This window comes from Lissotriton vulgaris, chromosome 11 (assembly GCF_964263255.1).
Source record: "Lissotriton vulgaris chromosome 11, aLisVul1.2, whole genome shotgun sequence".
Classification (NCBI taxonomy): domain Eukaryota; kingdom Metazoa; phylum Chordata; class Amphibia; order Caudata; family Salamandridae; genus Lissotriton; species Lissotriton vulgaris.
The window spans coordinates 150,017,054-150,043,435 of NC_141699.1; the positions used below are offsets into that span (position 1 = coordinate 150,017,054).

The 26,382-nt window shown below is 46.8% G+C and overlaps 1 protein-coding gene across 2 annotated transcripts in view; it reads right to left on the reverse strand.

The window, feature by feature from the left end:
• BCL7A (BAF chromatin remodeling complex subunit BCL7A) overlaps positions 1-26,382 on the reverse strand; it is a 124,451-nt gene that overhangs the window by 64,150 nt on the left and 33,919 nt on the right. For both annotated transcript variants that reach the window (XM_086942980.1, XM_086942979.1), the window contains exon 2: positions 3,875-3,956. In XM_086942980.1, the coding sequence (XP_086799106.1) occupies positions 3,875-3,956 (82 nt within the window). The remainder of the gene's footprint in view (positions 1-3,874; positions 3,957-26,382) is intronic.

The window sequence follows — 26,382 nt, forward strand, 5'->3', positions numbered from 1 at the left end:
GGTGTTCCTGAGTGATGTGGTGGTGTCCCTGAATGATGTGGTAGTGTCCCCGCGTGATGTGGTGGTGTCCCCGAGTGGTGCCCCTGAGTGATGTGGTGGTGCCCCTGAGTGATGTCCCTGAGTGATGTGGTGGTGTCCCTGAGTGATGTGGTGGTGTCCATGAATTATGTGGTGTTGTCCCTGAGTGATGTGGTGGTGTTCCTGAGTGATGTGGTGGTGTTCCTGAGTGATGTGGTGGTGTCCCTGAGTGATGTGGTGGTGTCCCTGAGTGATGTGGTGGTGTTCCTGAGTGATGTGGTGGTGTCCCTGAATGATGTGGTAGTGTCCCCGCGTGATGTGGTGGTGTCCCCGAGTGGTGCCCCTGAGTGATGTGGTGGTGCCCCTGAGTGATGTGGTGGTGCCCGTGAGGGATGTGGTGGTGCCCCTGAGGGATGTGGTGGTGCCCCTGAGGGATGTGGTGGTGTTCCCGAGTGATGTGGTGGTGTTCCCGAGTGATTTGGTAGTGTTCCCGAGTGATGTGGTGGTGTTCCCGAGTGATGTGGTGGTGTTCCCGAGTGATGTGGTGGTGTCCCGAGTGATGTGGTGGTGTCCCTGAGTGATGTGGCGGTGTCCCTGAGTGATGTGGCGGTGTCCCCGAGTGATGTGGCGGTGTCCCCGAGTGATGTGGCGGTGTCCCCGAGTGATGTGGCGGTGTCCCCGAGTGATGTGGCGGTGTCCCCGAGTGATGTGGCGGTGTCCCCGAGTGATGTGGCGGTGTCCCCGAGTGATGAGGTGGTGTCCCTGAGTGGTGTGGTGGTGTCCCTGAGTGATGTGGTGGTGTCCCTGAGTGATGTGGTGGTGTCCCTGAGTGATGTGGTGGTGTCCCTGAGTGATGTGGTGGTGTCCCTGAGTGATGTGGTGGTGTCCCCGAGTGATGTGGTGGTGTCCCCGAGTGATGTGGTGGTGTCCCCGAGTGATGTGGTGGTGTCCCTGAGTGATGTGGTGGTGTCCCTGAATGATGTGGTGGTGTCCCTGAATGATGTGGTGGTGTTCCTGAGTGATGTGGTGGTGTTCCTGAGTGATGTGGTGGTGTTCCTGAGTGATGTGGTGGTGTTCCTGAGTGATGTGGTGGTGTTCCTGAGTGATGTGGTGGTGTTCCCGATGGATGTGGTGGTGTTCCCGATGGATGTGGTGTGTGAAGGTGAGGATGTGTGGGGGTGTGAGGGGGTATTAGGGGGTGTGAGGGTGAGGGAGGGAGAGGGAAGGTGAGGGTGACGTGGGTGAGGGTGATGGGGTGAGGGTGATGGGGTGAAGGTGATGGGGGGAGGGTGATGGGGGGAGGGTGATGGGGGTGAGGGTGATGAGGGTGAGGGTGATGAGGGTGAGGGTGATGAGGGTGAGGGTGTGTGAGGGTCCGAAGGAAATGGTGGCAGGGCAGACATCATAAGATAGAGAGAAGAGACTGGGTTGGTCAGTTTCAGAATCAGGAGGGGCAGAGTCAGCACAGTCTGCGAGGGATCAACGTGTCTAGAGGCAAAGCATAGCGGATGTAGCATTGCAGCTAGCAAGTCAAGTGTTTTCAAGCTGAGTGTCCCTAGAGAGATGGCAACACAGCAACAGCATTTGAGGAGCAAGGCTACTGTAAACAAGCACTGTAGGTTTTCACTTTCTGTCCAGACATAAGCTCTCGGCATTGGTGTGGCCGGAGGAGGGTGGGGGTGGGGGGAGGTCGTGGGTCAGGGGAGCTGCAGCCTTTGAAGTCTGATGCCGAGGCACAGACAAATGGTGGTGCGCAATGTGCACACGGGGGGCGGGGGAGCGGCAGCCTTTAAAGTCTGATGCCGAGGCACAGACAAATGGTGGTGTGTTATGTGGCTGGCAATGGTGTGCATGTGCATAGATCACATGAACTGTATGCGATCCGCAGCCGTTTTGGTACACTTTTCTTTTCCGCTTACTATAATCTCCAAGGAGCAATGAGCAAGCGCATTGGCTCAGGCGAGACCTAAAATGCTGCTGTTGTACCTAAAGGTGTAGAAGTATGCATTTCATGTACTATTGTAACAATCTTCACTAACAAAAAATTTAAAAACAAGAACTGAAAAAGGGATCGTAAAATCACAGAAATATACAAACTCAAAAAACGAAACAATGGAGTGAAATGTTATAGAAACCCATATTTCCACTGACAATCCTGTTCGCGTTACGCAAAATGTTAGGCTAATTAATCCCAAGAGCGACTTTTAGCTTTGCCCAAACGGATGCACAGACCTGTTTTAATTCTAATAATCTTAAAACAAAGAAGTAAACCACTGACGAGATGACGAAACAGGACAAATCAAATACCATAAACGAAAAAAAAAAACATCATGACATGAGGTAAAAAAAAAAAAAACACAAATGCACTCGTTTTAGTTTCTAATAAAATGGCATTCTTTTCTCGACTAAGCAGTAACCTTCCATATTTAAAAACAAATAACTGAAGACATATCCAACAATCATTCTGCTCTTTTGCAGGCAGGCCGGTCTATTCTTTTTCCTCCATGTGAAAGCTCAAACCCCAAAGAGAAGGAGTATCAGTGAATTTATACAGTTCAGCACTCCACCCTCTTCTGCCTATCCTGAGCTTTTCCGTGAGCCCCCAAGTAGCACTCAACAGGAATCAAACTACCTCTTGCTGTTGAGGCCAATTCAGACTAAACTGAGAGCGGGGCTACCACTTTGAACCATCCTTGTGTACATTTAAACCCATTTAATACTCATATTTTGAGAAATATACTCCGAGTGCATGAGGCAGCGCCTGTGTTCAGCCTCATCCATTCAGTTGTTAGTTTTTGTTATCCACACTGCTGAAAAGGATAGGAATCGGTGAAGACCACCCAGGTTCTTTCCACAAAACATGCACCTGCTAGAGTCTGCTGTAAAAGGGGACATGCTACTTAAATCTCTTTAGTCTACTCTGAATCTACTTAAAATTAGCTTAAGGTAGAGAAGGCAGAAACTGACTTTTCCACTGGACCTGGCCTGCCTCAGTAGTCTAGAATACCAACAGGCACTTTCAGCTCAATCTAAAGGGAAACAGAGAGAGACAGTCAGAAATGTCTTCTAGAAATGCATAGAGGTGCATCTTAGAACTCCCACAAATCATATTGGGATGGCCTATCTTTTATATTATGGCTATGAGCTACGAGGGAACCACAAAACTTTTCAGTGTTGGGAGTCAGCAAGGTACTTATGACCCTTTGCTATCCCATCTCGTGATCCCTGTCTCTCTCTCCTTTTCCTTCCCTCACCTCCGTCTCTCGTGTCTTTAATGTTTCCTTCTGCTCTTCTCCCGTGTTCATTCTTTACTGTTCCCCGCACTTAGTGCTTCAAATCGGCCATTGGGAGGCAGAAGCTCTAACTGAGCAACCAACTTAACCTCGGCGTGTTTATAGGTATGTATATGCATGAGTTACCAAGTACTGTTCACCAATAACTTGCAGTTCTTCATATCAATTATTGATCAAGAACAATATCGTAATAACTCAGCTTCTTAAAGATGCGAGACTCTCCTCCCACCTCCAAACCTCTCTATAGTTTCACTTTCTTCCAACAGTATACCAAAGGTGAGAGAGTATGACAAAAGTTTGGGATGTATCTATTATTCAGCAATTGTGACCTCAGACTTAGCCGACCTTACCTTGCTGAAAATACACTGTTACTTCATACGTACTCGCAGTAGATCAGAAAACTGAGAACGATTAGCTTTACTGGTTAAAGCATCATCTGATCCATGATACATCTAATCCGGTCAGGCAAGAAAAAATAATTCCCACACCCTTGATAGAAAAGATTTCACATCCTGGTTGGAACGAAACCTGCTCGGCTGCCAGAGTCAGACACAGATACTTACATCGTCAACTTTGGGCTCTGTTACCGGAACCCACTTGTAGATCCTTAAGGATGTGTCACCCACTGTCACCCACTTCTTCTCCCTGCAAATCAGAAGGCAAACAGCATTAGGAGATCCAGTGGGGGGAGCAATGTTCAGGCATTCAGAAGGGAAACAATGTTAGGACATTCATCAGCAAACAATGTTCACAGATTCAGGGAGCAAGCAATGTTTGAGGATTCTGCAGGTAAACAATATTGAGGAACTGAGAAGGGAAACAATGCAGAGGGATTCATAAGGGCAACAATGCGAGGGATTCATAAGGGCAACAATGCGAGGGATTCAGAAGGGCAACAATGCAGAGGGATTCAGATAGAGGGCAACCATGCCGAGGGATTCAAAAGGGCAACAATGCAAGGGATTCAGAAGGGCAACAATGCTGAAGGATTCAGATAGAGGGCAACCATGCCGAGGGATTCAAAAGGGAAACCATTCCAAGGGATTCAAAAGGGCAACAATGCTGAGGGATTCAAAAGGGCAACAATGCTGAGGGATTCAGAAGGATGCCTAGGGATTCAAAAGGGCAACCATGCCGAGGGATTCAGAAGGGCAACAATGCTGAGGGATTCAAAAGGGCAACCATGCCGAGGGATTCAAAAGGGCAACAATGCCGAGGGATTAAAAAGGGCAACAATGCCGAGGGATTAAAAAGGGCAACAATGCTGAGGGATTCAAAAGGGCAACAATGCAGAAGGATTAAAAGGGCAACAATGCTGAGGGATTCAAAAGGGCAACAATGCCGAGGGATTCAGAAGGAGGGCAACAATGCTGGGGGATTCAAAAGGGCAACAATGCCGAGGGATTCAAAAGGGCAACAATGCAGAAGGATTAAAAGGGCAACAATGCTGAGGGATTCAAAAGGGCAACAATGCCGAGGGATTCAGAAGGGCAACAATGCCGAGGGATTCAAAAGGGCAACAATGCTGAGGGATTCAAAAGGGCAACAATGCAGAAGGATTAAAAGGGCAACAATGCTGAGGGATTCAAAAGGGCAACAATGCCGAGGGATTCAGAAGGAGGGCAACAATGCTGGGGGATTCAAAAGGGCAACAATGCCGAGGGATTCAAAAGGGCAACAATGCAGAAGGATTAAAAGGGCAACAATGCTGAGGGATTCAAAAGGGCAACAATGCCGAGGGATTCAGAAGGGCAACAATGCCGAGGGATTCAAAAGGGCAACAATGCTGAGGGATTCAAAAGGGCAACAATGCAGAAGGATTAAAAGGGCAACAATGCTGAGGGATTCAAAAGGGCAACAATGCCGAGGGATTCAGAAGGAGGGCAACAATGCTGGGGGATTCAAAAGGGCAACAATGCCGAGGGATTCAAAAGGGCAACAAAAGGGCAACAATGCCGAGGGATTCAAAAGGGCAACAATGCCGAGGGATTCAAAAGGGCAACAATGCAGAGGGATTCAGAAGGGCAACAATGCAGAGGGATTAAAAAGGGCAACAATGCAGAGGGATTCAGATAGAGGGCAACCATGCCGAGGGATTCAAAAGGGCAACAATGCCGAGGGATTCAAAAGGGCAACAATGCCGAGGGATTCAAAAGGGCAACAATGCCGAGGGATTCAGAAGGGCAACAATGCAGAGGGATTCAGAAGGGCAACAATTCAGAGGGAGTCAGAAGGGCAACAATTCAGAGGGAGTCAGAAGGGCAACAATTCAGAGGGAGTCAGAAGGGCAACAATGCCGAGGGATTCAGAAGGGCAACAATGCTGAGGGATTCAAAATGGCAAAAACGCTGAGGAATTCAGACGGGCGACAATGTTAGGGGATTCAAAAGGGCAACAATATTGTGTGGCTTAAAAAGACAACAACGTAAGGGGACAGACTCACTCAAAAGCTGAACAGGAAATTGGAATGGAACAAGTCACTTCAACAAATTATGGCGAGTTTAATATCAACAAACCACCCCAAGTCTGTGTTCCTGCTTAAGTATCTGCAATTGGTACGACTGTACAACGACTCAGCAGAATAAATCTGTAATCATAGAAAGTGCATTTGGCTCCACTTATTGGAGCAGCTGCTAGACGGCGGCTTGGGTTACAGACTGCTTCACCACGCACGATAATGTTCATATCATTTATACATTTACTCCATTAATGGGTTTCCGCCACGCACAATATTTGGCTTGTTATTGACACCCACACCGACGTTTTGAAACTTCACATCTTGTTTTCCCACTTCCTCCTCTGCAAAACCAAGAAGCACTTTCCAGGAAACATATTCGCCACTGAATTCCCAGCGGCTTATTGCATTAAGAAGTAGTTTTTTCAGGTAGAAATGGAACCCTCAGAAACATTGATTTTACATTATCACACAATTTCTAAGGATAATAACAGCCAAGGCAGAGGATGTTTCCTTCACAACTGCATTTCTATGAGACAATGCACTGCTAAGGAACACCCCTCCAGAAACCCAATTTCACAAAATGTAACAAATTTAAATTGTTCTTTCAAGATAATCAAAAGCAATTGAAAAACTGTTTCCAATTAGACTTTGTCAAAGACCTTTTTTTCTGCGTGTCTCAACCTAGATAATTAATTGAAATTTTTAAGCCACATAGAGGACTCCAATGCATTTCATAAAGTAAAAAAACAAACGAAAGCACTGCTATGTTAAATCTTCAGGACTACGGCTTAGAAGTATATTTACTACATTTAAAATATTGGGCAGACAGACGCAAGCAATACATTTAATGTAAAAACACAGAATCGTGAGAAGCATCTACAGCCCACTCAAACTGGCGACATGTTAAATGCTAAGCAAATTCACTACTTGAGGGGAGAACGGTACATTCCCTTGTGCCCGGAGGTCCTTGCTGCCATGTCACAGTTTGTGATGCTTGAATCTTTTACAACTTAAGATGTCTAAAGAAAACCTTAGTGTGCAAATCCATTCTGCACCCAATCTCCAAATGAGACACAGATTTTAAAATGTACTTCAACAAGAAGGGGTCACTCCGCTAGAGGACACTGAAACTCCTGAGGCGGAAGCCGAGAGAAATGCTCGTGTGCTGTGAAATTGTACTTTTTTAAAACTTTGCTATTACCTGATCTTCTAATCTTTGCTGGGCACTTCTCCCCTAAAGCCCTGTTGGATACTTCCTCGCAGCGGACGCAAGCGCTGACGCGGGTAGGTGAAATTGATTGCCGCCATCACGCCCCAAGCCCTGAGGCCACGCCCACTCACGCGAGGCCACGCCCCTCCTCTAACCTCATAACAATGTGCAACCCTCGGACGCGCAGCGGGCGCGCTGTCAGAGCGCCGAAGGCGCGCCTAAGGCAAGCCCGTCTGTGCCCGTCCGTGGCCGGACGGGGCCAGGGGCACAGCACTCTGCCCATTTGGTTTCTTATACCCCCGAAACACTGTGCGCCTACCAAGGCCCATGGGACTTGACGCAAGCGGTACTGGACCATATCGTAGAGGTTGGGATCTCAAGCCCTTTCCCTCACCCCTCCATACCATCTAACCTACCCTCATTAGTTCGACCTCCCGCCCGCACCGACTCTCCCACCCCCCAAACAAGCGATACACCGATCATCTCTGCTTTCCTACTGAACACTCGGTCAGCAGTAAAACACCACCTTGATCTGTTTATCTTTCTGGACACTCAGAAACCTAAATTACTGTTCCTCACAGAAACCTGGTTTTGCTAGGACTCTGCCTAACTTGCTTGGGGCCTTGCCTTCCTCTTACTATGCGCTCCGGGCTGATCGACCTCCCGGCAAAGCAGGTGGGGGAGTGGCTTTGATTATTCGCTCCGATTTACACTTTCAATTATTACCCCCTCCTCCCATCCCAGCGGTGGACTATCTAGTTATGACTCGAAAATTAATTTGGCCGCTAACGCTCCTAAAGAAATCTTCAAAATAGTTAAATCCCTAATCTCTCCCTCCTCTGAGCGTCCGTCATCTGACAGCGCACAAACCCGCTGTAACGACCTTGCCACTTTTTTTTCACAGAAAATTCAGGTTATTTATTCCTCATTCAGCACTGTCAAGGATGACACAGAACCCACCATTCCCATAACTTCCGACTCCCCTGTCCCATGTATGTTGGACAAATTTCCACTCCTCGACCCCACTACATTAGATAGGTTGATTCCTAAGATCACCTCTGGATCTCCCAATGATCAAGCACCCCCTCAGACTCTCATTTAGGTCATTGACGTTATTCGTCCGGTCATCTTGGATGTCCTTAATGCTTCCATCACTACTAAATCCGTCCCATCTCCATGGAAGTGTGCGATAGTTAAAGCTCTGCTGAAAAAGCCCACATTGGACCAGAACAACTTGGCTAACTATCGCCCTATTCCTTTACTTCCATGGATGAGTAAACTGCTTGAGAGGCACGTCAACAACATCTTAGTGGACTATTTAGAGTCCAACAGTCTGCTCCGTGCCTCTCAGACAGGGTTCCGCCCGCAGCACGGAACTGAAACCGCTCTCTTAGCGGTGACGGAAGAAGCCAGAGCTGTGCTGGACCGGGGAGGAAAAGCCGCCATCGTTTTACTGGACCTCAGTGCCGCGTTCGACACGGTCAACCATGCCACATTATTACAACGATTGAGTGGCTTGGGCGTGTCGGGCGCGGCCCTGGAATGGCTGAGCTCCTTCCTGGATGAAAGATTCTTCCAGGTGTTTGAGGGCGAGGCAGTCTCCCCCAAGCATCTACTCAGGTGTGGGGTTCCCCAGGGCTCCTCCCTGAGCCCCACTCTTTTTAATGCCTATATGGAACCCCTAGACAGGATAGTCCATCCCTTTGGTGTGCGTATCGTTACCTACACCGACGATACCCAACTGGTGGTCTCTTTGGACCACTCTGAGGGATCGTCTACCACCCTAGGTCCCTGTCTAGAGGCTGTTGCCAGGTGGATGCAATCTTCCTGTCTTAAACTCAACGGGGAGAAGACAGACGTTATCCACCCTTGCATCCATTTGGCCTCCATGTCTTGGCCTGGCCTGCCCCCCCCCCCCCCCCCAAACCTCAGATAAAGAGCCTTGGAATCTGGCTTGACAAAGCCCTTGATTTCTCGGTCCAAGCCACCAAGACTGCCTCCACATGTATCGGGCTGATGAAAATGCTGCGCAAAGCGCTCCCTTTGCTCCCTTTCCAGGCGAGGAGGATCATGGTCCAGGCCCTGATACTCTCCCGCCTGGATTATGGAAATGCCCTATACATAGGAGCCCCGGCAGCAGTGACCCATAGGCTTCAAGTTATACAAAACTGTGCCGCCCGACTATTGTATAACATCCCCTGCTGGCAGTCAGTCAAGAAAGCTCTAAAGGAACTTCACTGGCTCCCAGTAGCGGCCAGAGTGCAGTTCAAGGCCATGTGCATTTTGCACAAATCTTTTCACCGCACTGGCCCGGCAATCCTACACCCCATAGCTACGCCCTATGCCCCGTCCAGAGCCCTCCGTTCTAGCTCTTTACAGCTAGCAACTACAACTAAAATCAACAAAGCTCGTTGGGGCGGTCGCTCCTTTTCCCACACTGCGGCCAAGCTTTGGAACTCCCTCCCGCTCTCCCTTCGAGAGAACAATAACCGCATGTCCTTCAGAAAGGCCTTGAAAACTCACTTGTTCCCAAAAACTTGTTGATCTACCTTGAGCTCGCCACAAGCATTCAGTCAAAAGCGCTGCGAGGCCTCCGGGTAGTTATGCGCTATACAAGTGTAATTTTTCATTTCATTTCATTTCTAGTCACACGTTCTAATTCCTTTCAGACACCTATCACATGTGTTCTGATGTATCGCCCTCCTAATAATATGCCACATTTCCTTACAGCCTTCCAGGACCTGCTTGCCACATTAGCCGTGAACAACTCAGCGGTTCTGGTAATGCATCATGATGTAGAACACTACATCATGATGCATTAACAGCCCAAATCTGCTCTGAGAACCCATTCACCTCTTCAACCATTTGTTGATAATATCTTGGCTTTTTCCTTTTCAGTGCTCTGTTACCTTTGAATAGGTTTGTGCTACATAAATACAACATACATACAGAAGACAGAACTTACAAAATACATCCAATACAGTCTAAATATGCCATTACTTGGCTATTAAGAAGCACCCAATAACACCAGACTTGTTACCACCAAATATTTTACATACATACTTCTGCCAGGCAATGGGTATACATACTATCCTAGAAGATTAAACAATGGGATGATAAGCCTCTAATGTCACCAGGCAAACACCAAGAATATTCACCCCCACAAATCAGTGAAGTGGACACATTCATGTAGCATAGGGGGGGAAACAGCCTTTACAAAGAAGGCTGAATGACGCATGCCTTTACAATGAAGGCTGAATGACGCATGCCTTTACAACGAAGGCTGAATGACGCATGCCTTTACAATGAAGGCTATATCACACATTCATCTTTATGATGCAAGCCTTTACGAAGCAGGATTTCACAACGAATATGGCATTATCATGCATGCCGTTACAACGAATTTCATTGTAAAGTCATGAATTCTAAAGGTACATGAGTTTTAAATGTAAATATGAACAAGTCTGCGAATTACAGCTGCGCGTGGGCTCTTTGAGGCACTGTCGCTTCTCCTCTGCCAACCAAATTTTGCCCCATTATTACTCTGCTGGTAGCAGCTCCCCAGTTCAGTAGACTATGATATTTAGTATTTCGTGGGTGCCTTTCACCGAGTGTCGCTTTTCGGTTTCTGAGCTCAGGTTCATGCTCCATTGCCAGCTGTGAACTTTCAGATGTTTTTCCCAAGGAGATGCAAACAATGGATATTGTTTAAGAAGTTATGGGTGAGTTCTCAACATCTCAAAGCTGAGATACATCCCAGAGTAGAGGGCCAACACCTACTCATGCACGGTTTCTCAAGTGTGGAATTATCATGGCGCTAGGCCTGTCCCAGCGCTATTTGTGGACATGCTTTGTATTTTTTACCGCCCGGTTGCTTTAAAAAAAAACCATTATAGGCGATTCAGCGCAGAGTAACTGCACTGAGATTGCCTCTTTTCATTAAAATTTTACCAAGCATAGTCTTTATCAAGCATGCCTTTACAACAAAATGTTCATTGTAAAGACATGCGCTAAAGGCACTTGCATGGTAAAAGGTTTCGTACTAATGGCATGTGTGCTAACGACGCATGGGTCGTAATGACGGCGTTATAACAGCATGTGTTGTAATGGCCGCATTATTCCCTCATACAACCAGCTTAGGGGCACACACATTCACATTCTTGATCTTCACAAGCTGAACCAGACTCCGGCCTGGATGAAAAGCTCTGAATCATTTGCTTTGCAATGCTAGACCAAGAGTAGATTGTGTGCTAAACAAATGCTAATAACCCAACTTCTGGTCCACTTAACACCTTCGACGCTCATGACGAACTCAGCTCGTCATGAGTTACACCTCTCGTACACTCATGCCGAGCTGAGCTCGTCATGAACAATGGGAATAAATAATGTTCAGCACAGGAGGGGAAAACCATCAGCATTGATGGTGTTAAGCCACTCCTCTCTCCTGGCCTCTCCTCGTTGTGCTGGGCACCTCCATGTGGCTCTTCTGGCGGGTATGTTATATTATGTTATGTTAAAGATCACTTGTTAAGCGCACGTCGACCAAAAAGTCCTCTTGGCGCTGGGGTAGGAGGCAGCAACTGTTGTCAGAGTTATACATAAGCTTGTCTGAACAGCCAAGTTTTCAGTTTTTTTCTGAATCCCTCGTAATTCACAGAATATCTTATTTCCAGGGGAAAAGTGCTCCAGGTGAGGGAAGCAGACACAGAAAACCTGTCTCTCCCCAGTCTTTTTCTTTTCCTTCTAGGAACAACCAGCAGATTTAAATTTACTGATCTGAGCTGGTGACGAGTTATACGCTGAATTTTGGAAAATAGGAAAGCATGGCTTTTGCCGTGGAGAGATTTAAAGATTAGGCACCCTGTTTTGAAAATGGACCTCTGACCTACCAGAAGCCAGTGCAGTTTTTTACTCAAGGCCTTGATGTGGCAAGATCAAGGCAACTTGGCTACCTGATTTTGTATTATCTGCAGTCTGTGCGCAAGGCTAGAAGGAAGTCCCATATAAAGAGCATTGGCATGGTCAATGCGGGACATTACTAAGGCGATTATAATTTGATTAATCGCTCCGAGGGTAAAGTACCTTCTCATTTTATTTTCCTGAAGTTGCTAGAAACAGGATGAAAGTACTGCGCCTATCTGAGGCTTCATTAACAGATCCTCATCTATGAGGATGCCACGACTTTTCACCACTTTTTTGGGAGGGGAGGAGCGCCCAACTCCAAAGGCCTAAAAGAGGGGCTCCATAGGTGAAGTTTGTTTTTGGTCACCACTAACTCAGTTTTGTCAAGGTTCATTTTCAGTTTGTTGCTATCCGCTCAATCCTGTTTGTAAAGCATGGTGTTTTGAAGGAAGGTTTCAGCCTGTTGTCAACTGTGAAGATCAGCTGCATGTCATCAGCATAGTTATATATCTTCACCTTTGGTTGCTGTAGAGAGTATATCAGGGGCTGGATATAGTAAGAGAGTAAAGAGCCCTTGGGCTCTCCACAGCCAAGATGGACTTTACGCAAGCTGTACGGTTTTCTAGAAAGGACTTCATCCAGTGAAATGCAGTGCCTTGGAAGCCAGCAGATCTGACACAATCAATCAAAATAGGATTGTCAACCATGTCAAAAGCAGCAGAGAAATCCATAATCACCGATGTCTGTGTAACAACTTTATCCACTCCATCCCTGAAGTAACCCAAGGCTGCCAAGATGACTGCCTCCATTAAATGAGAAGGATGGAAGCGAGACTGGTAATGGGGCAAGAAAAGTGGATTCCTCCAAGAAGGTACTAAGGTGATTGGCAGCATGTGCCTTCAAGTCATATTGCCAAAAAGAGAAGTAAAGAGCTGGGCCTATAAATGTCAGGTTGGTAGGATCTTCCTCAGGTTATTTCTGGAGGGGTAGTACTACTGCCTTCTTGAAGGAATGAGGGACCTTCCCCTACCTAAGAGATTAAGGAGATGGCTATATCCGGGAACTGGGAAAAACTCGTTTTTTGAATCTCGAGGGGACAAATGCCATTTGGAGAGCCAGATTTGACTTTAAGCAACAGTTCATAAAAGCGATCTCTGCTGATGTCTGGAAAGGCCGATAGAACCCAAGGTTTACTATCTTCAGGTGGAATTGCCAAATTCAAAGAGCTGGGATGGATACTATCTTTTATCATGGAGTGGTGTGGCACACTGGTTAGAGGCTGCAGACCCGGAAGCAGAGAACGGCCCGGGACCAGGGTTCAATTCCCGACGCGGCAGGGTCGTGGACCAGGGTCAGCGGACTCGATAATTCTCGCCTCGGTGCCTTCTCTCACCAGGGATCACTCGGCAACTCTGGGCATTAGCTTGCCTCATCTCTACAACGGCCACCACATTCGCCGGGGATGCCTGGTTTCACCTTGGCGATATCCAGTAGGGACCATCTCACAGGGATAGCCAGGACGGGTTCCCCAGCGGTCTACAGCGCCACGACGCCTAAGGGCAGCAGTGCGCTTTACAAGACCACATACATTACATTACAAGACCACATACATTACATCATCCCCATTTTATCTATAAAGAAGGAGTTCAAGGCATTGCATCGCTCTTGAGAGGAGACCACGGGTGTGGTTACTCTGTCTGGATTTGATACTTCCTTGACTGTCTCAAATATAACCTTGGTTTTATTTTTCAGAATTCACAATTTTGCTACAGAAACAAGTTGCCTTTTCATCTCCCTGCTTTAGCTAAGCAACCTGCAGCACTAGTCTTGCTTTACTCCCGCCCACCTCGACAATCTCGCTGTGCCGCCTTACCCCGGCTAACCTTTCTGTTGTACACTCACTTTCCATCTCTTGGCCTGCTCCCGCTCAAAGCCACCAGATACTTTCCAAACTCCACTTGCCACTTGAACTTGATATGCCCCTTCACCGAGCTGATCACCTACGCTGCCTGCTTTTGCGCCAGACTAGGTGCCGCAATTGAGGCGGTGAAAAGACTCCCAGCCACTCCTCAATGCCGCAAAATACACTTTAGCAACCAGGCTTATTTCACCCTTTTTATATTAAAAAAAATAGAATAAAATACTCAGTCTTTAGGCTAGAGTTTGACTTTTTTTAACCTTTCTATTCAGGCCAGCTCACACACTTTCCATGATTCACTGGTAATGAAAGACAGAGCAACGAGCATCATGAACTCAGGTGTCTGTTGGTACTTAAAGGGAGGGGGTGGGTGAGGGGGAGGGGGAGGGGAGTTAGCCCAGGCTGGCTGTTAATAACCACATCATATCATCCTTCCAGCTGATCGTGTGTGAAGTTTGCGGAGTCCAGTCGATCTGCAGCCTTCATGGGGCAAATGCAGTTTTCCTCCTCGCGTGCCCTTCTCTGTAAGGAAGAGTGTAGATTGACTACTTCCAAGCTGCAATGACCTCAGACAATCCTGCCTCAGGCTGCGTTTGCTTTGAGGCTTTGGTACTGATGCTGTTTTTTCAGCGGTGGCTCCAGAAGATCAATTTTCTCGTGAAAATTGTAAGTAAAAAAAATTACACTGCACTCTTGGACACATTATTTTCCTTTTTCAGAAAACATTGACATTCAATTCAGTTTTAAATTTGTATCAAATACCTAATTGCGGCATAAAGGTGACCCTAGAAATTGTAGTCACACACTGGTGTGAACGCTTCTGAAGCACCTGTGTGCAGAAAGTTACCATGAACATTTACAGTCCCTCACTGGCCATACTACCCTCGAGAGCGCGCCATCACTCTTAAGAATGCACGTGAAAGCCAATATTCCATTACAGAGAAAATCTCAAACTGGTTATGCTGGATCTGACAAGAAGGCACATTTGCACAATACACGGTAGCTGCCAGTAATCCACGCTGGTTCTGTCATACCTGAAACTATGTTGCTATCAGGGATGAGACCGAAGGTGAAAGCCAATATTTCCCTTCAGATTATATCTGATAAAGGTTATGCATTACTTGATTTTATGCCATCAGCTATAAGCATGCGCATGTGCACCAAGGACGCCATGGCAGCGGATTATCCGATACCGTCTAGGCCATACTTGAAAGTAGGATGTTACTAGTGATGAGAAACTCCTGTGTGCACTAATCATCCATGACAGAAGGGATTCCCACACTGTTGCAGCTAAAAGCAAGCTGCTGACCTGTAGTTGCCAGTGGTCCTGACTTCTGCCTGTTTCCAAATGTAGGCACCTCAACTGACCAACCCACCTCTGCTCTACGCAATGATCTCTAAATTGACAGGTGGATTCTTCTTCAGCTCCCGCGATCTTCCATGACCTGATGCACCTGCATTGCCCCACTTAGCTTTCCATGGAATCTGACGCGGTCACATTCATCAGCTTCTCACGCTGCCTTCAGCCGGTACCCCGTAGAACCAGAAGATGGTGGTGTCTCTTTCCCGTCTTCAACCTCCAGGTAATACAGCTCTGGGCCCAGCGGTGGCAATGAAACATTAAAAAGCACCAACAATGGACAAGACCTGAGAACCTACCACCATTTTAGAACCCTCCCCCTCTCGCGAAGAATGTTTTGTATCTCTCCCACCATAAACTTCCTTGCATGGCTATCATTTACTACAGTTCCACTCAGCGCTAGCATTGCATGGGCTGACAACTCTCTTGTGCATTTCCAGTATCCTCCTTCTACCCATCCCTTCATCTGCTTCTCTCTTCACGCCGCTGCCCACAGGCTTTCTGAACCCTGTGGCTTATGTTCAACTCTTCACGTATTTCAGGTTTAAATGGGTGGATGAATAAGTGCTGGAAAGAATAGCGATGGGCCTACTGCTGTCTGCACCCCCTGAGCTTGAACACCTATGACATGTACTTTGCCTATTATGTTACTGCTCTTTGACTTAGAACCACAATAAGCTGGCATTATTACAAAATAAAAATAGAACTAGAACCCTCAGAAAAATTGATTTTACATTATCACACAATTTCTAAAGATAATAACAGGCAAGACGGGGGACATTTCCTTCCTGCCTACATATCAATGCGACAATGCACTGCTAAGGAATACCACTCCAGAAACCCAATTTCACAATATGTAACACATTTAAATTGTTCTTTCAAGATAATCAAAAGCAATTGAAAAACTGTTTCCAATTAGACTTTGTCAAAGACCTTTTTTTCTGCGAGTCTGAACCCAGATAATTAATTTAAATGTGTAAGCCACAAAAGGACTCCAATGCATTTTCATAAAGTCAGAAAACAAGCGAAAGCACTGCTAAAAACAAGCGAAAGACTGCTCTGTTACATCTTCAGGACTACGGCTTAGAAGCCTAGTTACTACGTTTAAAATATTGGGCAGACAAAATGCATGCAATACATTCAATGTAAAAACACAGATTCGTAGGAATAATCTACAGCCCGCTCAAACTAGCGACATGTTAAATGTTATGCAAATTAATTCCTTGAGGGGAGAACGGTACATTCCCTTGTGCTATGATGTCCTTGCTGCTAAGTCACATTTTGTGATGCTTGAATCTTTTTACAACTTAAGACTTAAGTTGTTTACATGAAACCTTAGTATGCAAATCCATTCTGCACCCAATCTCCGAATGAGATTTAGATTTTAAAATGTACTTCAACAAGGAGTCACTGCCCTCCCTCCTCCCGATTCCCCTCTTCTCAGGTCTTCTGGTTTATTAGATGCTCGAGCTGCTGTAAACAACAATGAGACGTACTTGAAAATGTTGGTTTAAAAAGCACACACATGCATGCAGAATGGAACAGTAAAATGAGATTAACCAAAGTGCAACACTTCAACTATTAGAAATCAGATTAACCAAAGTGCCACTTTCAACTAATAGTATACCATAGTCAATGTATACATGGTGCTAAAAAAAAAAAAACAGTATTTGCAGGATGGAAAAAGATTGTATGTGCATGGTCCTCTACAGGAGAATAAGGCATTGTTCCCTCTCTAACTTTGATACCACTGAAATCGATGCCTTTCTGTAGAGCTCCTTTTGTCGAATCATTGCTGAAGCCCAATGGAGCATACAGAGATTTACTACAGTAAAAAACAGTGTATAATTCATCCGAAGTACGTAGTATTAGGCTCTGTTGCCCGAATACTGAAGACGTATTGACATACATGTCTGCATTTACTGCAGCACCTAATGGTTCTGCATGTTCGAAGGCATGGGGGCTGAGAAGCAGGGTGGGAGGCGGGTGTGTACACTCAAGTGCCGTCTAAAGGTAAGACCCCAACCTCTATACAAGAGAGGTGATTGGGAGTAATGAGGAGGGCGTACTGTGCACTCCAATGCTTGGGGTATTACACCAGGTGTCACTGGCACAGGTGAAGGCTTGAGGGCAGAGAAGCAGTGGGTGTGCTTCCAAGTGATGTCCAAAGGTAAGAAACCCAACTGTACCAGTGGGAGGCGACTGTCGGTGATGGAAGAAATACAGAAAGAGCTCCAGAGCTTGGGGCTTTGACACCGGAGGTGCTGCTGTTGGCCTGTACAGCGATTGAGTACTTGCAATTGTTTAAAAGAATTGATGGTAATAGCAGGGAAGGGTAAGAGAAAACCAAAAATAACCAGCTATCTTCAGGTAAAGGCCCAAAGTAGGCCAAAAGCGCCTAGAGCTCATTCAATACTTTGATCAGATCACTGGAGTAGCTGTGGATAAGGGACCGGCACCAGAACTTTACCTGGTTACTACAGACCCACCACTCGAGTAGGTCAGTGTTTATGAAGAGACTAGATGGAGATATTGTTGGGAAGAAAAATCATATTGCTTTTACTAGATATGAGAATGTAACCGCCCACCCCATAAAGGTTTGTAAAATTATGACAACTCTGCAAAAGGAAGAACGGCCCACAGTTGTGGACACAAGAGACTGATCTTCTGCATTGTCCCATGCTTTAGATCGAATCAACTCTCTATATTGGCCAACATTCTTTTTGACAGAAAGAAACTTTGGGTAACTAAGCAGTGCAGTTATATTTATTATTGAGTTAATGACACAACCAATAGACATTTCTCCTACGGTTCTTATTCTTTAAGTTCTTTAAGAGCTTTAAGTGAAAAGTGATCCAGAACCGGATTGTCCATTTTATCAAAAGATGTGCACTTGGAGCAGTTTTAACATATGGTTATAAATATCTCCTTCAGCACTGAGAGCTGTGAACCAGTGAACATGCCGGAGCAATCATCTAGTGGCCTTGTGAAACATGGGGATGGGATGGCAACGATACAAGCTGTGCACTTGTGTGCAGATCCAAGCATTTAGATAAAACTGGATCACTAAAAATTACTCTGCTCGTCTCGCTCTTCTCTTTGTCCTTGTCAGTCCTGAAAATGGACTCTACATTGTGCTACATTAACATCTTTATACCAACCCAAGAATAGAGCTAAAGACTGAAGAACAAATAGGAGAATCCTAATCCCAGAAAAATGGTCAATTCTCCCTTTTGTTCCAGGTTCCTTTTTTCCTAATTTTAAAACATAATATGGATATCACAAGCAACAAATCAACAAGAGATCTCGTTGACACACACTGCTGTGTATTTCCTACACATAATTTGGTACATTCAGTCAAGGCAATGCGTGCCCTGTGCAGTTTACACCTCAACAGCACAGCCTTGAATATAGAAACATGCAATGATTTTTTGCTCGAGAGCTCAATGTAAATTTCAAGGACAATTCTGCAAGTGACTGCAAAGGTCTATGCATATGCCATTATTTTATAAAAACGTGTCACATAGCATACTGCTGCTGTAAGTAAGTAAGTAATACATTTATAGAGCGCACCAAATGCCAAGGCTATTTGGTGCTAAGAAAAGCGTGTACTTAACCTGCAGGACCTGTACGAGAGATACTGTAGTTATGCTGGGAATGGGTGTGAGAAAACAAGGACCCCCTGGGTATCAGCAATGTACAGATTCCTAGGGCAGGGTTAAACCAACTTGGGAAAAAGATCCTAGGCCATCTACAAAATAAGTGACTATTTTCGTCTACCGGCGAGGCTGTTCCCGCTACCTTGGGTTTGGAGCTGCGTTATCCTGCAGTCCACACATCCGACTACGCGTTAAGAAATCATCACGCAAACAGAAACACGTTGTCTTGCGAGCGGCCCCCATAATTACGGATTTGAAAACGGTAGAACAGCACTATCTTGCTGCCGGAATTTGGTTGTTTATTTTAAGCCTACTTTATGCTTGTGACATTTTTACCCCGTACACACATTTAATAATCAATGCGAATTGGAAAACCTAGAAATCGTCTTCATCAAGTGATAGCTACTAGTTGGATGCCACTATGAAGCCCAACAGTTGGAAACAATAACCTGCAGCACTCGAGCTGTCAGCACATTAGGTGCTAGCCCCTTCAAGTGGCTTTGTATTCCACTATATTTTTTTATCAACTCTAAGGAAGTTATCATCGATCTGCCTCCAACGTATGAAGCAATATAATGCAGAATAGTTTCACCAACGACTCCTGAAGAAGGCAGTTCCCCTACTGCCGAAACGCGCGTCGAGTCCCTTTTGATTATGTTCTGATTATTTGCAAAATATTTCTGTGATATATTAGATTTTTATTGAATATGTGTGATATATGTTGTCATGAAGTATTTATGTCATAATTTTATGGTATCATATAGTTTGACTTATGTGTTTGAGTCTCTATATGATTTTTATCTATTTGTTAATTAAATCTATTGTTTTTATGTATACATTTGTTTTTTGACAATTCTTTTTCGCCACTGGTCCCAGCCTTCATAGTCACTTATTTTGTAGATGGCCTAGGATCTTTTTCCCAAGTTATGCTGGGAATGTCCAGGTCTTAAGCAGCTTCCTAAGCATGGACCTATTCGATTGTAGTCCGATTCCTAATGGAAGTGTATTCCAGAGTTTGGTTGCCTTTTATGACAAACTTTTCCCACCCCACCAAGCACTCGTGGTTTGGGAACTTGCGCCAGACCTTTGTTAGCAGATCTTACGTCCCTCCGTGGGACATGCCAGGAAAAAAGTTTCTGATGGTCCTATTATCACCAAATGTAATGGTGCTCAATTTACCGCCCTAGGAAGGATGGAAGGCAGAGTCTGACTTGCCAGGATTTTAAGTTGCAACCTGCTGGTCACCATATAGTCATCAGCCAACCTTCTAATCTACGAGCCGTCCTGGCGCAGGACCTTCCCATTGAGACTAAGGAAGGGCAGCTTAAACCTGAATATTTGGGCACTTTAATTCCTAGGTTATTTTGCCCTCATCAGTCCGAATTCATTTTCTGTTGCCAATCAAAGCCAAGACTTGTATATGGCCAGTAGGAAAACGCATGTGGCAATATGGAGTCCTCTGCAACACCTGGAATGACTCGATGGGCTTTTACTAAGGCTCAGTCTTGTAATGTACATCAGACAGTCAAAGATGAGAGGGAGAGTTGACATAGATAGAGAAGGAATACACACAAACTCCGATCTCCTCCAGGTAAAACTGCCATGTAGCTAAAGAGGGCAGAGTATCAGACAGTAGCCAAACACAAGGCCAGAACGTCCTATGTGGCAGAGCAAAAATTCATCTACGAAGGAGGGAATGAAACAGGCAAACTGCTTGCCTGGCTTGGCAGTAAAAAGTATGACCTCCATAGAATTAAAGAAAGATTGTGGAGACACAGTAAGAAGGAGAGGTGAAATAGTGGAGGAATTTCCCAAGCATTTGGAGCTCTTCTATGACTCCAGCTTACGCTCCCATGAACAGGAAGTTTTGGCCTTTATCAACGACTGTCTTATGAGAAGTTGGAGGGTGATTGCATGAAAGACCTAGATGTAGATATTACAGTGGAGGAAGTCTCCTGAGCCGTGGATCAATTGCAATCCAGGAAAGGCCTCGAACCAAACAGATTCCCGATTGAAATGTTTAGAGGCTGTGGAGGTAGACGATGGCCCCACTCCATGAGGTAAGCGTGAGGGCATTAAAAGAGGGGGAACTATCAAATGATATGCATGCCATAATGGTGGTACTGATCCAGAAAGCAGGCAAACCCCCAGATAGATGCGACTCCTACCTACCCATATCACTTCTGAACGCAGACATCAAGATACTGGCTAAACTTTTAGCAACAAGACTGGGGCGGTGGTGACTGTTAGTACATCTGGACCAGAATGGGGTCATACCGGGCTGACTGACTACGCTGAATTTAAAATGACTGCATTACAACTACTTGGCGATGACCGGGGACTCGTTGGCAGGGAAAGTGATTGCTTCCCTGGACGCGAGTAAGGCCTTTGACTCGGTCGGATGGGTCTACCTTTTCAGGGTTATGACAAAGATGGGCTTTGGTGCTAAATACATTACGTGGTTTCGTTTACTATATGACCAACCTAAGGCATGAGTGCAGGGTAACGGCTACACATCTCAAGGGTTCAGTGTATGAAGGGGCAAGCGACAAGGATGTCCGCTTTCGCCAATTTTGTTTGCCCTGGCCATAGACGTTTTGGCAGTATGGGTGCGTGTGGATGCACAGGTGTGGGGATGGCCTCACGGCGGTATTGAGTCTGCAAACACTTTTGGAAACGGCCTAGAAGACGACTATCCTTGAAAAGATCTTAATTTTGGTTATCCAACAGATCTCACTGGGTTAAAAGAACCCAGAATTATAGTTCTGCCGTCAGAGGTCTGAGTATAGCTCAACACTCTGTCTGGGTAGTAAAAACAAGGCAAGAATCTCGTAATGTGATTATTTGGATTTTTTTGTACAAATAACTGATTAAGTATCATTTAAAGTACAGCCACAACGCTGCAAAGGTCTTCCCAGCACAGGTGGCATAATCAGTTAGAAACAATTAAGTAAAATGGAGTTTCTGCAGGCGGCATGAGGCTTTTGTTCAAACAAAGGGACAGCATAACATAGCAACCGTTCAGACGTTGAACTGTGATCCGTGAGATTTAAAAAAAAAAAAATCATCCAGTTTCCTTGGCCTACTTTACACACTGGCGATAAACGTCCATCTCCAGTAGGAAATGCTACTGTCTCCTATCCGGCACTGACCAGATTAATTATTAAATATTTATGTACAACACAGATGTACTCAAAAAAGAGAACGCAGCATACCAAGCACAAAAAAAACCCTAAAGAAATTAAATGAACGATACTGTTAAAAGGAAACCAGTGGAGTGCTTCTCCTGACCCAGTCGGGCATCTATAACAAACACCGACAATAGGCATCACACAATATTCTGTTGTTTGATTATGTCAGCGTAGGTTTTGATACACGTTATGATCACATTCAACAGATGGTCCCTTTAAGATCAAAAATATCTTAAACCTAAGGCTCCCAGATGTCCGTGTTTACAGATACATACAGAAAACAATCTATTTTTCTCTCTGTATTTATAGTTAAATATGAAAAAATACAGAAAACAGACTTTCTTCACTCTCCATCATAAGTGCTAGGTCAATTGCTGTGCAGACTGACAGGTGTAGGAATTTAAAAAAAAAAAAAGATTTCCTAACAAAGCTTAAATAACTGCAGAAGTACCGCTGTTTAAGCTGTTCTGCAATGCAAATTATTTCAGATGACTGTATTATAAGGGACTAAAATTCACTGGACCTTCAAACATGGGAAAACATTTGTTTGTTAAATAAACGTGGAAATGTATCCATTGCAGTTCCATTTTTTACAGACAAATTTAACAAAAAATAAATATGGATAAATACAAACAAAAACGTTAAAAAAAAATATACCATAAAACCGGAGCCCTGCTTAGACCCTATCCATGAACTGTAAGACTAAGCAGCTCCCAGTAAAAAGGTGTATTGTGTTTGAAAAGGCCAACTGGCTTTCATGTTCTGTTGTATGCCGCTTATTTATACACTGTTCATGTGTCGTGGTTTGACATGTACGCGTTTGACCCTGCCTGAATGGACTGTGGTCCAGAACCGAGTAGCATCGTGCACTGGGATTGGAAATGTGCATGCTTCTAAATCCTGTCTTTCAAGGTCTACAAAAAAATTCTGTATTCTACCCCAGGAACATTTTCAGCCTCTGGAGATCTGTCTACAGCCTGCTATCAGAAACCAATTATGTTGGTACAAAGCAGATTATGTTGTATTACAAAATTCTGGGTGGATTCCATCCAAACACGTCGTACTACACCCTATCACTCATCCATTAATCAGATTATAAACAGCTTCTGTTGAATCCATGTGCCTAGAGTTCACAAAACTATATCCACTTCACAGGAAGGAAACGTTCTGCATATACGAAAACAGAATAAAGCAAATGCTGCGTGTTTTATCCTAGACCACACTTTTGGAATTTGGTGCTTATGCTTTGCAATTTTCATTTGAGGTTCACATGTCCAGTCATAACCTAGTGTTGTACTGGGGAAAAGATGGCACGGTTATCCATTCATGCACTCAGATTCTATGTCAGGACCGGAGGCTTCAGATTATGCTATATCTTCCTTCGCTTTATTAACATAAAGAAACCACAGCAGCTTAGGAAACGATATAATAAGAACAAAAAATGCTTTAAACATAAAGCATTGACGTAATGTTCAACAAAAAATCAACAACAACTCCCAAGAGTCTCTTTGCTTATAATAATAGTCCACAGTCCTTTGTCTCTGTCCATCATCCCTATATAACCGGACTTCCCATCATCTTCCTCCTCTTTCTTCGCTGCTCCCGCAGCCAGATAAGTGCTTTTCTATTTTGTCTTCTTTTATTGTGATTGATTGTCTTGCGGTCTTTGGGGACTCCTTGCATGGTTTATTCCCTTTCAGAGTCCCTGGTTGCGGGAACGTTCTATCGTTCCTACGCGACTTTATTCCCACTTGTGTGCGGTGTGTACATAGACCGCAAGGGGGCGGCCTGTCGCCTCGCCGACCCTCCGGCGCGCCTCCGCAGTACGAGGAGCCGCGCCGTGGGGTCTGCTTGCGCAGGGGCCGACCCTCGCGTACCCCTCTGACACCTGGTGATCCGGGTCTGTACTTTCACAATTTTGACGCCCTCTGGGGTCTGTATAGCGGTTTTGACCGCGTGAATCGCCTTCGGGCGAGATCTGTGCACCTCTTTAACAGTGTGTGGCCTAGCGCGCTTGAGGGGTACGTAGACCCGGTCCCGGCGAGGAGGGTCTGCGCGCTTGGGGGTTGGTGCAGCCCACCTGCCACGTCAGCTGGCCCAAAACGTGATCGCAGCCGCTGGGCCTGCCCACATTCGAGAACTTTCTCGGTTGCCGCCCTCTTGGGTGCCCCGCATTTGCCCCTTGGTTCCGAGATGGAAGGGGAGTACGATGAGGAGGCCTGCCCCTATCTGCAGGATGATGAGTTTTACCAAGCGGTGGACAGCTCCATCTATCGTTGTGTGACGGAGGTGGTAGGGCCCATGGAGGACCGCCTTTCGGCCCGCATCGTGGAGGAGTGTGCGAAGCTGGCAGCGGCGCAGGTGCCGCCGTCCCCCGAACTCCCGGGGACGTCCGGCGGGTTGCCGCCCGCTCCGAAGAGACCCCGGGGTGAGGGGCCTTCATCGGAGGCCCGAGGCGTGGATAAGGGCGCTTTCGAGCGTCTTCGTGACGCCTTCCTAGCCAAGGCGACGGCGGTGCCTCCGACGCCCTTGGTGGACCCTGGCACTTCAGGCGGCCTGTCGACGGCGCCCGCCTCCCCGATCTACGACTCTCCGGACACGGATGACGACGGGGAGTCGACCCGTTCTTGGCTCCCGACGCCTTCAGGGAAGGAGATGCCCCGAGATGAGTCGGGCATGCTGGACCCGGACGAGATCGTCCACCCCCGATCCGCGGCCTGGGCCCCGGGGGAGACGGTGGCGAAGTTTGTCGCGGGCAGGCTGCGCAAGCCCCTGGAGAAGGAGGCGAGGGGTTGCCTGCGCGGGGAATGCCCTCGGCCTACTTTGGAAGGGAAAGTGGCCATGACACCAGAATTGGACCCCAAGATGGCCACCTTCCTGGCGAAATTCATGAAGGACCCCAGGAAGGGGATCGACCGGTCCTGGCGGGCCTGCCAGGACAAGCTGTTGGATGCGGTCGGGCCCGCCACGAAGATCCTCGATATGGCGGAGGAGGCTCGAGCGAATGGCACCGCCATTTCACCGGAGGTGCTCTCCAACTGGGCCCAGAGGGTGATCGTATTCTTGGGCAACGCCAACTGTGCCCTGTCCACGGAGCGGCGGCGGTCGCTCCTTATCAAGCTGGACCCGAAGCTGGGGGCCCTGGCCTCGTCGGAGGCAGGTGCCGTGGCCCAGGGTGGCCTCTTCGGTGAGCCTTTCATACGCGAGCTTGGAAAGTTCGTGAACACGTTCACGTCGCTGGACAAGGCCCAGTCCAGCATCAAGAGGGTGTTCCACCAGCGTTTTTCTGGAGGGGCCGGTCGCGGCAGGGGCCGCGCGATCGGCCGTGGTCAGCAGACCAACAACCGTGGACAAGGCTCCGGAAGAGGTCAGTACCAGACCTCGGCCAACTACACCAATTTCTACCCCACGAGGGGACAGCGCTATGGTGGCAGAGGATTCAAGAAGAACTCCGGACAAGGAAATGCCCCCGGTAAGTGTACTTTGCTTGGATCAAGTTCCGATTGGGGGGCGGCTGGCAAGCTTTTACGGGGAGTGGGAATTGCTCACTGCCGATGCTTGGGTTTTGCAAACTGTGAGAGGTTTCCATATAGAGTTTCACGACCAACCAACTCAGGTGAGGCCCCCGCGCCCGATGGTTTTCTCAGAATCCGACGCGCGATTGATAGACGGGGAGGTCTCAGACTTGCTGCGCAAGGGAGCCATCCGTCTATCAACGCGCCACCCACATGGGTTCCTCAGCAACGTCTTCTTGGTAGACAAGACGGATGGGGGCAAGAGGCCTGTGATCAATCTCAAGGAATTCAATGGGTGGTTGGTCTACCGTCACTTCAAGATGGAGGGGATCAACCTCCTTCGGGACGTGCTCCTCCCTCGGGATTGGATGGTGCGACTGGATCTCAAGGATGCCTACTTGGTCGTTCCCATCCACCCCCCTCATCGTCGTTTCCTACAATTCCTGTGGGACGGCAAGGTGTTCGAATTCACCGCCCTGCCGTTCGGTCTTTCTTCGGCCCCGTGGTGCTTCGCGAAGGTCCTTCACCCGGTAGTGGAGTTTCTCAGAAGCCAGGGGGTCCGTATGATAGTATACTTAGACGACATCCTCCTCATGGGGCAGTGCCCAGAGGTACTGGCAGGACAGCTGCGTCAAGCTGTCGGCCTGCTTCAGAGACTGGGGTTCGTCGTCAACGGCTCCAAGTCGGTCTTGGTTCCCACTCAGCAGATCACCTTTTTAGGTTTCGTGGTGGACTCGGTACAGGCGGTCTTGAGCCTACCGGGTCGGAAGGTCGCAAAGATACGACACCTGCTTCGGCAGACGATCGCAAGGGATCGTACGTCACTGCGCCATGTCGCCAAGGTGGTGGGTCTTCTAT